We start from the raw sequence: 15,083 nt of genomic DNA on the forward strand, positions 1-15,083 counted from the left end.
GTGTCCAAGGACGTATTTCCTGAGTTTATAAACATAATAGAAATACAAAACAAAACAAAAGAAGATATCAAAAAATATCGAGGAATCATAGTAGTTGTGTGTGTATGCTTTATATGTGTTTATCGACGTGCTACGCGCCTGTGCTTGGTATCATCACAGTGGATGTCAGGTGTAGATCCACAAATGGCGTTTGTTTGCATTTTGACGCCGGTGTGTGGTAAATCATGTTTAGCTTTTCCTCGTCCTGCAGTGATAATGATACATGTAAGAAACATACTTTATTTGTCGCCATGGAGACGAGGATTAGGGATTTAGAAGTAGCTAAAACAATGCCGACTGGGACTGGATGATGGCCGCTAACTAGGTGGCCATGTCTTAAAGCACCTCTTCCTGTGGGTGTTTCAGTGTTATAACATCACCTTTATAGTTACTTTTCAAGCCATAATGCGTCCGTTCTCCCTTTTTTGTCTACACACTGTGTCTGCTTGTACAAACCCCATTTCCATATGAGTTGGGAAATTTTGTTACATGTAAATATAAACGGAATACAATGATTTGCAAATCCTTTACAGCCTATATTCAGTTGAATGCACTACAAAGAAAAGATATTTGATGTTCAAACTCATAAACTTTAGTATTTTTTTTCGCAAATAATCATTAACTTAAAATTTCATGGCTGCAACACGTGCCAAAGTAGTTGGGAAAGGACATGTTCACCATTGTGTTACATCACAGTGGAGAGACACAGCCGACGGCCCGACAACGGGCGGAAAGCTGCAGAGTGGGCCCACCTAGAGGCCAGGAGGCGGGGCATGCGGCGGCGAGGAGAGGCGTGACACACGCGGAGCGACACTGCAGCGGAAATCTGAGCCAGGTGCGTATATAACACACCTGCTCACAATCTTTCTATCTGCTGCTAGAGTACAAAAAGGGCGAGGGAGGAACGAGCGAGAGAGCAGCACGTAGGAGGAAACAACGGCCAGCAGACGAACCGCGCGACAAGCCACGCCGAGAGAGCGATGACACACCCCCGCAGCGGACGCAAGCCCCGGACGCCGAAAGGCGTGCAGCGGGAGCAGACAGGCCGGAAGAGCGCACTGAAAAGTGACGCGACCAATGGGCCAAATGACAGCAGATTTATTGAAATAATAAATCAAGGTCAAAACTTTTACATTGCGTCTTGTGTCAGGTGTCCCCGCAACCCACACGACGACGGCAGGAAGTCTGTCACAATCACCTTTTCTTTCAACAACACTCAATAAACGTTTGGGAACTGAGGAAACTAATTGTTGAAGCTTTGAAAGTGGAATTCTTTGTCAATCTTGTTTTATGTAGAGCTTCATTCGTTCAACAGTCCGGGGTCTACACTGTCATATTTTAGGCTTCATAATGCGCCACACATTTTCGATGGGAGACAGGTCTGGACTGCAGGCGGGCCAGGAAAGTACCCACACTGTTTTACTATGAAACCACGCTGTTGTAACACGTGGCTGTGCATTGTCTTGCTGAAATAAGCAGTGGCGTCCATGATAACGTTGCTTGGATGACTACATATGTTGCTCCAAAACCTGTATGGACCATTCAGCATTAATGGTGCCTTCACAGATGTGTAAGTTACCCATGCCTTGGGCACTAATACACCCCCATACCATCACAGATGCTGGCTTTTGAACTTTGCGCTGATAACAATCTGGATGGTTATTTCCGTCTTTGTTTCAGAGGACACAACGTCCACAGTTTCCAAATATAATTTGAAATGTGGACTCGTCAGACCACAGAACACTTTTCCACTTTGCATCAGTCCATTTTAGATGAGCTGGAGCCCAGCAAAGCCAGCGGCGTTCCTTGGTGTTATTGATAAATGGGTTATGCTTTGCATAGCAGAGTTTTAACTTGCACTTACAGATGTATCAACCAACTGTAGTTACTGGCAGTGGTTTTATAAAGTTTTCCTGAGCCCATGTGGTGATATCTTTTACACACTGATGTCGGGTTTTGATGCAGTAACGCTTGAGGGATCAAAGATCCGTAATATCATCGCTTACGTGTAGTGATTTCTCCAGATTCTCTGAAACTTTTGATGATATTACGGACCGTGGATGGTAAAATCCTTTAATACCTCGCAATAGCTCATTGAGAAATGTTGTTCCAAAACTGTTTGACAATTTGCTTACAAAGTGTTGACCCTCGCCCCATCCTTGTTTGTGAATTACTTAGATTTTCATGGAAGCTGCTTTTATACCCAATCATGGCACCCACCTGTTCCCGGTGGGATGTTCCAAATAAGTGTTTGATGAGTATTTCGCAACGTTATCAGTATTTATTCCCACCTTTCCCAACTTCTTCGTCACGTGTTGCTGGTATCAAATTCTAAAGTTAATGATTATTTGCAAAAAAAAAAAACAATGTTTATCAGTTTGAACATCAAATATGTTGTCTTTGTAGCATATTGGTTGAAAGCGATTTGCAAATCATTGTATTCCGTTTATAGGCGGTATAGTACCGAATATGATTCATTAGTATGGCGGTACTATACTAATACCGGTATACCGTACAACCCTACATCACATCTTGCTACTACTGGAGAGGTGCGGGGTAAGCACAGGCTCATTTCATCGAGATAAGACAGCACAACAAAGTAAGCTGCTCTGAACAAGGCTGTTTAGAGGGCAGAATTACGGCGTTCTAAGACTTTTATAATATATATTTGTACTGATTTTTTTCTTCCAGATTTATTTTACCTGCAAATAAGGAGGCTATGGAGGCTTGGATTTGTGCCCTGGGCATCCAAGAAGTCTGAAGGGGACTTGGAAGGTAGTGCTGTTTGTTAAACCCGTTTTATCACTTACCTCAAATTCTTGTGAGTATCCATGCGAGTTATTCAAGGAGAGCTCGGAGACATGTTTGCTGAAGTGCTGCACTGGAATAGCTCCCGCATCACCTACAGTGGAGGCATGACACAAGATTTAGGGTGGAGGCTATGCATACCATAGCTTTTCAGCATTCATATGACATCCAGTTGTGGTCAAAAATTTACATACACTTGTAAAGAACATAATATCATGGCTGTCTTGAGTTTCTAATCATTTCTACAACTCTTATGTTATTGTGATAGAGTGATTGGAGCACATACTTGTTGGTCACAAAAAACATTCATGAAGTTTGCTTCTTTTATGAATTTATTATGGGTCTACTGAAAATGTGGGTTATAAGTATACATACAGCAATGTTAATATTTGATTTACATGTCCTTTGGCAAGTTTCACTCCAATAAAGCGCTTTGGGTAGCCATCCACAAGCTTCTGGTGGAATTTTTGACCACTCCTCTTGACAAAATTGGTGCTGTCCAGCTAAATTTGTTGGTTTTCTGACATGAACTTGTTTCTTCAGATATTGTCCACACAATTATGTCAGGACTTTGGGAAGGCTAATCTAAAACCTTAATTCTATCCTGATTTAGCCATTCCTTTACCACTTTTGACGTGTGTTTGGGGTCATTGTCCTGTTGGAACATCCAACTGCGCCCAAGACCCAATTTTAGGTTGTCCTGAAGAATTTGGAGGTAATCCTCCTTTTTCATTGTCCCATTTACTCTCTGTAAAGCACCAGTTCCATTGGCAGTAAAACAGAGCATAATACTACCACCCCCATGCGCGGATGAACTTGACTGGCCTGCACAGAGTCCTGACCTATACCAGATAGAACACCTTTGGGATGAATTCGAACAGAGACTGAGAGCCAGGCCTTCTCAACCAACATTACTGTGTGACCTCACGAATACGTTTTTGGAAGAAAGGTGGACAATTCTTATAAACACACTCCGCAAACATGTGGACAGTCTTCCCAGAAGAGTTGAAGCTTTAATAGCCGCAAAAGGTGGACCCACATCATATTGAACCCTATGGGTTAGGAATGGGATGGCATACGTTCATATATATATATATATATATATATATATATATATGCGTGTGTGTGTGTATATATATATATATATATATATATATATATATATATATATATTATATATATATATATATATATATATATACATATATATATATATATATATATAAATATGCGTGTGTGTGTGTATATATATATATATATATATATATATATATATATATATATATATATATATATATTTATGTATGTATATATTATATATATGTACTAGGGCTATGAATCTTTGGGTGTCCCACGATTCGATTCAATATTGATTCTTGGGGTCATGTTTCGATAATATATCGATTTTTTCGATTCGATTCGATTCTCGATTCAATAACGATGTTTTTCCGATTCAAAAGGATTCTGTATTCATTTAATACATAGGATTTCAGCAGGATCTACCCCAGTCTGCTGCGTGCTAGCAGAGTAGTAGATTTAAAAAAAAAAAAAGCTTTTATAATTGTAAAGGACAATGTTTTTAACTGATTGCAATAATGTAAATTTGTTTTATCTATTAAACGAACCAAAAATATGACTTATTTTATCTTTGTGAAAATATTGGACACAGTGTGTTGTCAAGCTTATGAGATGCGATGCAAGCGTAAGCCACTGTGACACTATTGTTATTATTATTTTTTTTTAATAAATATCTAATGATAATGTCAATGAGGGGTTTTTAATCAGTGCTATGCTGAAATTGTAACTAATATTGATAGTGTTGTTGATAATATTCCTTTTTTTTCACTACTTTTGGTTTGTTCTGTGTCGTGTTTGTGTCTCCTCTCAATTGCTCTGTTTATTGCAGTTCTTGAGTGTTGCTGGGTCAGGTTTGGTTTTGGAATTGGATTGCATTGTTATCGTATTGCTGTGTAGTGGTTTGTTGGATTGATAAAAAAAAAATAAAATAAAAAAATAAATAAATAAATACAACTAAAAATTGATTTTTTAAAAATGAAAATCGATTCTGAATCGCACAACGTATTCAAATAAATGTTTTCCCACAACCCTAATATGTATGTATATAAAATTTGTTGTTTTTTGTTGTTCTTGTTGTTGTTGTTTTTTTACTTAATTAAAAGAACTCTTAACATGCTTTTGTTATTTTGCTACTCCTACCAAGCAGAGTTTCCTGGGCTTCAGTCCAACAAAACTGAAAGTTAACCTAAGTGTGTGTGTCTCATTGGTTGCAGAGGGGAGGGTTTATTATTATTATTTATTATTGTTATTATTACACTTTGCACTGTTATGCACTATTGTTGTTTATGCACTGGGGAGAAAGTAGTCCATTATAATTGTATTGTTCACCTTCTGATGACAATGACAATAAAGACTATTCTATTCTGTTCTGGTCTGTTCTGTTGTATTCGAAGACCTTTATTGGATTATGGGATGCATGAGGCTTTTAGTCTGAGCTTGTTGACATGTGACTTAACATATGGTCAAACTGGACCTCTCTGCCTGCATGCAATTGGCACACAGTGCCAATTTCTTATGATTTATAATCTGATAGTTAACCTAAAAAAATCACTGAGTCTGGAAATTTAGGGTGAATCCAAAATCGGTTTATTTAGGATTGTTAGGGTTCACAGTGGTACTGTAGACCACTTGTCTGTACCCGCACTGTAGGGGGCCTTTCCAGTCTGCCAAGGTACTTTGTGAAGTGGTCCTAACAAGATTTTAATTGGTTTTGATTCAAGCCCTAGTCCTCAACTCAAGAGTTGTTTCCAAGTTTTGTGTTTCGGTTTGTGTGCATGTTTTCTAAATTAAAGTGCATACATTGAATCAGAACTACTGTATCTTCTCATTCAACACACAAACTCACACAAACATCTCGGAAGATTGTTTCAGTGGACTTGTCTGAAACACTACCACACTAGAGATGTAATGTATTGCCAGTATCAATGAAAATTATTAATTAAAATGATTATGAAACCGTGATTGATAACCACACTTTGATAAACTCCGTCTCCATGGTTTCCTAGAGCTTTTTCAAAAATGTATCAAATCAGAAAAATAAAAAGTTAAAAACATATGTTTTGTTTTAATATGGTTTCTGTAGGTTAATAAACCTTCATAATGGTTCTAAATCCCACTGTTTATATTAAACATGCTTCACTGACAAGAGTATTTGGCGAGTGCCCTTTTTGTCCTACTAATTTTGGCGATGCTTGAACTCATCGTAATCAATTTACATGTACAACTTTCTCCGACGCTGCCGCAGAAAGACATGCTTTATGCCACTCCTTCTTTGTCTCATTTTGTCCACCAAACTTTGTATGCTGTGCGTGAATGCACAAAGGTTAACTTTGTCAATGGTATTGACTTGTGTGGAGTGCTAATCAGGCACATTTGGTAAGTGCATGACTGCAAGCTAATCGATGCAAACATGTTATTTAGGCTAGCTGTATAAACATATTGCATCATTACGACTTGTTTGTTTGTATATTTGAGCTCATTTAAATGCATTTACTTATTTCCCTTGTGTATTGCATTTATATTTTCATGTCTCATGACACATTAGCTGCATTTATGACAGTAGTTAGTGTGCCATGTTGCTCCGGACAACACCAAATGTTACCGAGCTTATAAAGATTGTTTTAAATCCCGTAGAAGAAGACAGCCTGATGTTTTCTTTAAAGGGGAACATTATCACCAGACCTATGTAAACGTCAATATATACCTTGGTGTTTCAGAAAAAAGACCATAGGTTTTTTTAACCGATTTCCGAACTCTAAAAGGGTGAATTTGGCGATTTAAACGCCTTTCAATTGTTGCCTGTCGGAGCGATGACCTTTCACCCGTGACGTCACATCGTGAAGCGACCCGCCATTTTCTCAAACACATTACACACACCAAGTCAAATCAGCTCTGTTATTTTCCGTTTTTCGACTGTTTTCCGGTACCTTGGAGACATCATGCCTCGTCGGTGTGTTGTCGGAGGGTGTAACAACACGAACAGAGACGGATTTAAGTTGCACAGTGGTCAAAAGATGCAAAAGTCCCTCGTTTGTTCTGCACACTGTACCGACGACAGCTATGCTACGACAGAGATGGCAAGAATGTGTGGATATCCTGCGACACTCAAAGCAGATGCATTTCCAACGATAAAGTCAACGAAATCACAAAGGTGAATTTTTTTTATGTTATTGACTTATGTGGAGTGCGAATCAGACATATTTGGTCACGGCATGACTGCAAGCTAATCGATGCTAACATGCTATTTAGGCTAGCTAGATGTACATATTGCATCATTATGCCTCATTTGTAGCTATATTTGCATCCAGCCTTTCCCTCCATCCACATTTAATGCCAAACAAACGCATACCAATCGTTGGTTGGAAGGCTTTCGCCAAATTCGTCCGCGCTTCGTTCGGTGCCGCTCTCTGTCGTGATATGGCTCAAAAGCTTCTGTTTCTTCTTTAATTTCGTTTTCGGTACCTGCCTCCACACTCCAACCAGCCGTTTCAATACATGCGTAATCTGTTGAATCGCATACGCCGCTGAAATCGGAGTCTAAATCCGAGCTACTATGCTTTACCTTTCTGTACTATCCGCCATGTTTGTTTCTGGTGGCTTCACACAGTAACGTCACAGGATAATAGACGGGTGGATATAACAACGGTTAAAATCAGGCACTTTGAAGCTGTTTTTCGGGATATTGCGTGATGGGTAACATTTTGAGAAAAACTTTGAAAAATAAAATAAGCCACCGGGAACTGATTTTTATTGGTTTTAACCATTCAGAAAATGTGATAATGTTCCCCTTTAACTTGGACACACACATATATATATATACCTTTGGCCATTCTAAACCAGTCATTTCCAGGAGTTATCTGACCCTCCGAGAAGCCTCTGTTTTACTAGTGTTTTTCAATGTTGTAAAAATGTGTAGAAGAAATATTAAAATGTCAACTTTTCTGTCAACAAAGATTTGCGACACATAGTCATTTTGATAGTAGGCTAATATCGTCACTTACGTCACGTGTGGCCTTCATTATGACACTTTTCATTTTTTGCGGTAACAAACACTTTTAAAAAAAAATATTTTTGGTCCAATATGGCTCTTTCAACATTGTATACCACTGGTATAAACTGAGACAATTGATGTGCTCTGGTAATGGTGAACACCACAGTGTATATGTTTATTTTACTTTTTATTCATAGCTGTATGTAGAAGTGTCTGGTTCTTTGATGTTTGATGTTTCCCTCTTACACACATGTAAGAGGGATGTGTACTATGGCTATGAGTTGTTGTTTTTTTTTTCCCTTGGCCTCATTCTGTACCCCCACTCCAGGGCCCAGGCTAAGACCGATTTTTTTTATTTCATTTATTCTTTTCTACCATATCCCCCCCCCTCCCCCTGTTTACCTGTATGTCTTCTTTTTTGTAAGGGGCGCTGGAAGCCGGCAGACCCGTCAGCGATCCTGTTCTGTCTCCCTGTAATGTTTGTCTGATCTTGAATGGGATTGTGCTGAAAATTTTAATTTTCCTGAAGGAACTCTCCTGACGGAATAAATAAAGTACTATCTAATCTAATCTAACAACAATTCAACACTAGTGTTTGCCTTAGGTTTACAGCTTGGGCGGCACAAACTTGCCCACACGCACACATGTGATTGCTACTCTTGTAAAAATTGGTTGTGTTTTTGGTAGATTGGGCTATTTATCAACTGACCCGCCGTTACAAAGATGTGCAGGTATGCGGCCAAGGCAGCTCTATCCTCATCACTTCTCCAAGTACGTACATTTTTACAAACTGTCGCATTAGTGAAGTCAATTAATTACCTCATATTATGTTCTACACATGGTGAATGTTTATATCCAACTTGGAGGAAGCGAATCACTGGGTTTAAGTAAATAATGGTTGAGCCCATAATAAATTAAGGAACTTAGTTGGACAATCACATATGGACCGGGTAAATTCTCTCACGAGAAGAGCCAATAACTTCAGACTTCGGAATGCAAAAGTGATAACTCTATCCTGGAGGAGAGACTCCATGTTTATCCTGGTATACATCTGTTGTCTTCCCAGTCGCTTACACACGAACAGCGTTCCTGTTTTGGAACCCTGTACACTTGTTTGTTTGTCTACTCCTGAACAGGTTTGTGCTGAAAACAAAGTTCCGTTGTACTAGTGCAATGACATAAAAAAACCTACCTACCTATCTCTTTACATGGTCAGGTTGTACTCTTCTGAATGTACGCACACCCAGACAGAGAAAGAAGGAATACAAGACATTAGTTTGGCTCCTCCAAATTAGGAGTGCCTCATTTTTGACCTAACCTCCTCCAGGTACTGCAGACCTGTATAATGATGCTCGCTTGTAATAAAGCAACTTTTTTTGTTTAGCAAAGCGTCTACTACGTCTGTTTTGATCCGGCCACGCTGCCATGTCGCCCCTCTGCCCGGACGAGGACGACAAGAACAGAAATATACATCATTTGAAAGACTCAAAAATATTACCCCAAGTCAAAAAAGAGAAGTGTTGTAATGATACCAATATGTTGGTACTATTACCGGTACTAAAATTATTTTGATATTTTTTGGTAGTTTTCTAAAGAAAGAGGACCACAAAATAATTCCATTATTGGCTTTATTTTCACAAAAAAATCTTAGGGTACATTAAACATATATTTGTTATTGCAGTTAAATCCTTAAATAAAATAGTGAACATACTACACAACTTGTTTTTTAGTAGTAAGTAAACAAACAAAGGCTCCTAATTAGTCTGCTGACATATGCAGTAACATATTGTGTCATTTATCTACCTTTTATTTTGTCAACACTATTGAGGACAAGTGGTAGAAAATGGATTATTAATCTACTTGTTCATTTACTGTTAATATCTGCTTACTTTCTCTTTTAGCATGTTTTATCTACACTTCTGGTAAAATGTAACAATCACTTAATCTTCTGTTGTTTGATACTTTACATTCATTTTGGATGATGACACAAATTTGGGAATCAATCCGATACCAAGTCGTTACCGGATCATACATTGGTCATATTCAAAGTCCTCATGGGTCCAGGGACATACTTCCTGAGTTTATAAACATAATAAACATTTAAAAAAAAAAACAAAAGAAGATGTTGTGATGCCAAAAATTATCAACGTAATCCTTGTAGTATCGACTAGATACGTGCCTGTACTTGATATCATTACAGTAGATGTCTGGTGTAGATCCACCAATGGCGTTTGTTTACATTTTGACACCAGTGAGCTACGGTGTGTAGTGAAGCATGTTTAGCTATTCCTCGTCCTGCATGGATGATACTTGTAAGAACCGTACTTTATTTGTCGCCATGGAGACGAGGATTAGTGATTAAGAAGTAGCTAAAACACTGCAGACTGGGGCTGGACTTGAGCCGCTAGCTAGCTAGCCATGTCTTAAAGCACCTATTCCTGAGGGTGTTACAGTGTTATAACTTCACCTTTATCTTTACTTTTTAAGCGTTAGTTCTCCCTCTTTTGTCTACAGACTGTGTCTGCTTGTAAGTACTCTGTGTGTGTGCGCTGCCGAACATGGTCGTCTGCTTGTAAACCAGCAATGTCACGACTTGACTTTGACCCGGGTGGGGGACCAATACGTTTCAGAGACGGTTTAGTACCAAACAAGGGCGTAGAATTGGGTAGGGACGTAAGGGACACGTCCCTACCAATATCCACCCGCTACTGTGTAGTCACTATCAATACAAGCGCTGCCCGTAATGTTTAGTCAATGATCATGGCACAGAAAGGGTTAAATGTCGGTCTCTGCTAGAAGTCCCGCCTCTAACCTAAATATCGCTCCCTGATTGGTTGCCAGTTTCATGCTAACTTACGTGTGATTGGCTGTCCCCGCTGTCACTCCTGCTTGTAAAAGCTAGCCTACATGCTAGTTGCTAGCGACCGGATGAGAGGCAGTGCAACTGTCAGTGTAAGTTGTCAACATGTTCGGCATTTGTTGTTCCTGTTACACGGTAGCTAGATGGATTTTAATATCAGTGCTGTGATTTACATTGTGTTTGTGTCTGTTTGCGTGCGTGTGTGTTGAGCGAACAATTGAAAGGCGTTTAGATCGCCAAATTCACCCTTTTAGAGTTCGGAAATCGGTTAAAAAACATATTGTATTTTTTCTGCAACATCAAGCTATATATTGACGTTTACATAGGTCTGGTGATAATGTTCCCCTTTAAAGATATCCCGTACTGTGCAGCAGATTTGTAGGAGTCATGAAATAAATTGCAAGTTGTTACCTGGGATGGAAGCGGCGGATATCGTGTCGTTTGCCACCACCCGGCGTGAACTACTGTCCTCTACATGAAGATGTGCGGACTGCAAACAGCGTCTAGGACAGACAAAAAGATGATTAGGATGATTGTCAAATCAAATTGCAATGGCACATTTGTCAATGTTATCAAAGTGTGCATATCATGACACGTGAAGGATCTCCAATTATGAAAGTTACACTTTTTGAGAGGGCGGATAATTACGGATGACTGGATGAATACAGAGTAGAAATCTGATGAGGGGCAAATAATTCTTCTGCTTTAGTGCACGAACAAGTTGAAGAGTGTCAATTAGTTTCGCGTCATTGGCTGAGGGTTTGGCTATTTGTTTGTCAGCATATTTTTTACAGAAAAAAAATAAATAAATGTCTACATTTCACTACTACAGCAAGTGTAATGTACAGAACCCAAAACCAGTAAATTCGGCACGTTGTGTACATGGTAAATTAAAACAGAATACAATGATTTGCAAATCCTTTCCAACCTATATTCAATTGAATAGACTGCAAAGACAAGATATTTATTGTTCGAACTGGTAAAAGTAGGTATTTTTTGCAAGTATTTGCTCATTTGGAATTTGATGCCTGCAATATGTTTCAAAAAGGCTGGCACAAGTGGAAAAAAAAGACTGAGATAGTTGAGGAATGCTCATCTAACACTTATTTGGAACATCCCACAGGTGAACAGGCTAATTGGGAACAGGTGAGTGCCATTATTGCAGGGGTAGGGAACCTATGGCTCTCGAGCCAGATTTGGCTCTTTTGATGACTGCATCTGGCTCTCGGATAAATCTTAGCTGACATTGCTTAACACGATAAATAATGAATAATTCCGCCGGTAATCGCAGTGTTGAAAATTACATTCAAAATATAAAACATTCTCATACATTTTAATCCATCCATCTGTTTTCTACCGCACCTGTTCAAGAAGTCGCATTAACGGTAAGAAGGATTTTATTTATAATTGGTGAGCTTCCGAATAAAAATGTTATTAAAAAGAATAAGAGACTTACTATGTAAAGATCTGTCACTTCATTTTTGTTTTTTCTTCTTTGTTTCGTATTTACTTCCCATCAGTGCTTTTATTTTGTTGCCATTTCCTGTTTGTCCCGCTGAGCGCTGTGTTTTTTTTCCCCTCAACTGCTGCCAATCCGCATGTTTCTATTTATGCTTATCTTGCGCGTTGCTCAGGGCTCAAAGATTGACTATTGTGTAGAATTGTACATGCAAGACTGCTTTATTCTCCTCTGTTGGTGATATTAAAAGCATCTTACCTGCGCCTCGCTCTCCTGGTTCCTGCATCTAGGGGTCGCTACTACTGCTGCCATGCGAGTTTGTGACATATTGTACTCTAGAAATGTTGGTCTTACTTAAAAATGCAGACATTTAGTTGTATTCAGTGTTAAAAAATATTTTATGGCTCTCACGGAAATACATTTTAAAATATTTGGCTTAAATGGCTCTCTCGGCCAAAAAGGTTCCCGACCCCTGCATTATTGGGTATAAAAAACAGCTTCCATGGGGAAGGCACCATTAATGCTGAAAGGTATGTACAGGCTTTGGATCAACATGTATGTTGCCATCCAAGCAATGTCTTTTTCATGGATGCCCCTGCTTATTTCAGCAAGACAATGCCAAGCCACATGTTACAACAGCGTGGCTTTATAGTAAAATAGTGAGGGTACTAGACTGGCCTGTCTGTAGTCCAGACCTGTCTCCCATTGAAAATTTGTGGTGCATTACGAAGCCCAAAATACAATCAAGCAAGAATGGGAGAGAATTCCACATAAAAAGCTTCAAAAATTGGTTTCCTCAATTCCCAAACGTTTACTCAGTGTTGTTAAAAGGAAAGGCCATGTAACACAGTGGTAAAAATGCCCTTGTGACAACTTTTTTGCAATGTGTTGCTGCTATTAAATTCTAAGTGAATGATTGTTTGCAAAAAACAAAGAAACTGGTTTCGCTGTTAACTTGTCTTTGCAGTCTATTCAATTGAATAGAGGTTGAAAAGGATTTGCAAATTACTGTTATGGAGGGGGGGGGCGTGACCTGTGGACCTGCAGCGAAACGGCGGATCAGCTACAGGTGCGTAGACGGCCCACCTGGGCCTGGTTATCTAATCACCTGTCGCTCTGTTAAAAGGCAGCAGCCGGAGGGGAGAGAGGTGTGGAGCTGGAGCGAGAGCAAGAGAGAGACAGCCACGAACAAACACTTGCTGAAAGGCACAACAGTAACACTTTTTTGCAAAATAAAACAGTGGTGTAACCAAAACCGGTCCTGGCACATCCCAATTCGCTGCAGGTCCGCAGGCCACGCCCCCCTCCATAATTGTATTCTGTTTTCATTTACCATTTACACAACGTGCCAACTTCCCAGGTTTTGGGTTTCTAATTTGGGACTTTGTCTGTTCACAACTGATTACATGTAAGACAAACACTTATTTGAGTAGTTATTGTAAGGATTTGCGTTTGAAACGATTTAAACCTTCGTGTTCAAAAAATGAATCAAGTTGGCCATTTTTATGATATCAATTAGATTTTAAAGGACTGTTTTTGTTTTGATTTTGATGTGCTTTAACATTTTTCTTGTTGAAGATCTACATACAGTATTATTTATTATTATTTATTATTTCAAGCACATAGTAAATATGAATTAAATGTTTGGATGTATTTGGATATATTCCAAGATGGCGGCGCCCGGACGGGCTGCGCTCTCGAGGAGCTCCTGCTAAAGATGGAACATTTGGCAGAAATACCGGACAATTCCACAGACTGTATGGCTGGCTCACATCGTGGTCACTCCGTGATCACGTACGACCGCCAGACACTTCTGGATGTGGACATATCGGGCCGTTTTGGACTGATAGACACTTGCGTGCTAGACTTGCTAACTAGCATGGGAATACATCGGCGGCTACATCCAGCGGCCTGTGAAGCAGGGGAGTCTAGTAGCAGCGGGGGCCGTCTAAGGAGCAGACGCCAGCGGTGTGATCGGAAACGCGGATGCCGAGCGGGGCTAAAAACAAAGCAGAAGGCTAATCCCCACAGAACACCACTTTCCTCCATCCCGAAGACGGATTTAAATGGAAAATGCGAGACTACTGGTCTGGGTAAGGAGTCAGTTAAATTAGAACAAGTTTTTTCTGCTTTGAGTGTTTCAGAGTTGGACATGTGTTTTACTGAGGTGGCTAACTATGATGTGTGCAGTTTATCAAAGCAACAAACAAACAATCGGAAAATCCCCGTTACTGAGGTGGCTAACCATGATGCGTGCAGTTTATCAAAGCAACAATCAAACAATCGGAAAATTCCTGTCGTATCAATTCCTAGATATGGTCGTAACTATACTAAATGCACTGGCCATAATAAACACAACATTATTAATATTGCTACTACGGATAATTTGATCAAAAACTCCCTAAAACAGCCCACTACCTATAATATAGGTTTTTTAAACATAAGATCATTGTCTCCCAAAACGTTGTTAGTTAATGATATTATTAGAGACAACAATCTTAACGTCATCGGTCTCAGCGAAACCTGGCTTAAACCAAACGACTTTTTTGCGCTAAATGAGGCATGTCCTCCTAACTTTACACATGCGCATATTGCCCGTCCGCTCAAAAGGGGTGGGGGGGTCGCACTAATATACAACGAAAACTTTAACCTTAGTCCTAACATAAATAATAAATATAAATCGTTTGAGGTGCTTACTATGAGGTCTGTCACACCGCTGCCTCTACACCTGGCTGTTATCTACCGCCCCCCAGGGCCCTATTCGGACTTTATTAATGAATTCTCAGAGTTCGTTGCTGATCTAGTGACACACGCCGATAATATAATCATAATGGGGGACTTTAATATTC

The 15,083-nt window shown here is 39.5% G+C and overlaps 1 protein-coding gene across 4 annotated transcripts in view; it reads right to left on the reverse strand.

Annotated features, from left to right (window-relative positions):
* LOC133542939 (receptor-type tyrosine-protein phosphatase gamma-like) overlaps nucleotides 1–15,083 on the reverse strand; it is a 797,325-nt gene that overhangs the window by 49,054 nt on the left and 733,188 nt on the right. For all 4 annotated transcript variants that reach the window (XM_061887219.1, XM_061887226.1, XM_061887237.1 and 1 more), the window contains 2 exons: nucleotides 11,187–11,278; nucleotides 2,850–2,941 (listed from right to left, as the gene is read on the reverse strand). In XM_061887219.1, coding sequence (XP_061743203.1) covers nucleotides 2,850–2,941; nucleotides 11,187–11,278 — 184 coding nt within the window. The remainder of the gene's footprint in view (nucleotides 1–2,849; nucleotides 2,942–11,186; nucleotides 11,279–15,083) is intronic.

The sequence above is a fragment of the Nerophis ophidion genome, linkage group LG02 (assembly GCF_033978795.1).
Source record: "Nerophis ophidion isolate RoL-2023_Sa linkage group LG02, RoL_Noph_v1.0, whole genome shotgun sequence".
Classification (NCBI taxonomy): Eukaryota; Metazoa; Chordata; class Actinopteri; order Syngnathiformes; family Syngnathidae; genus Nerophis; species Nerophis ophidion.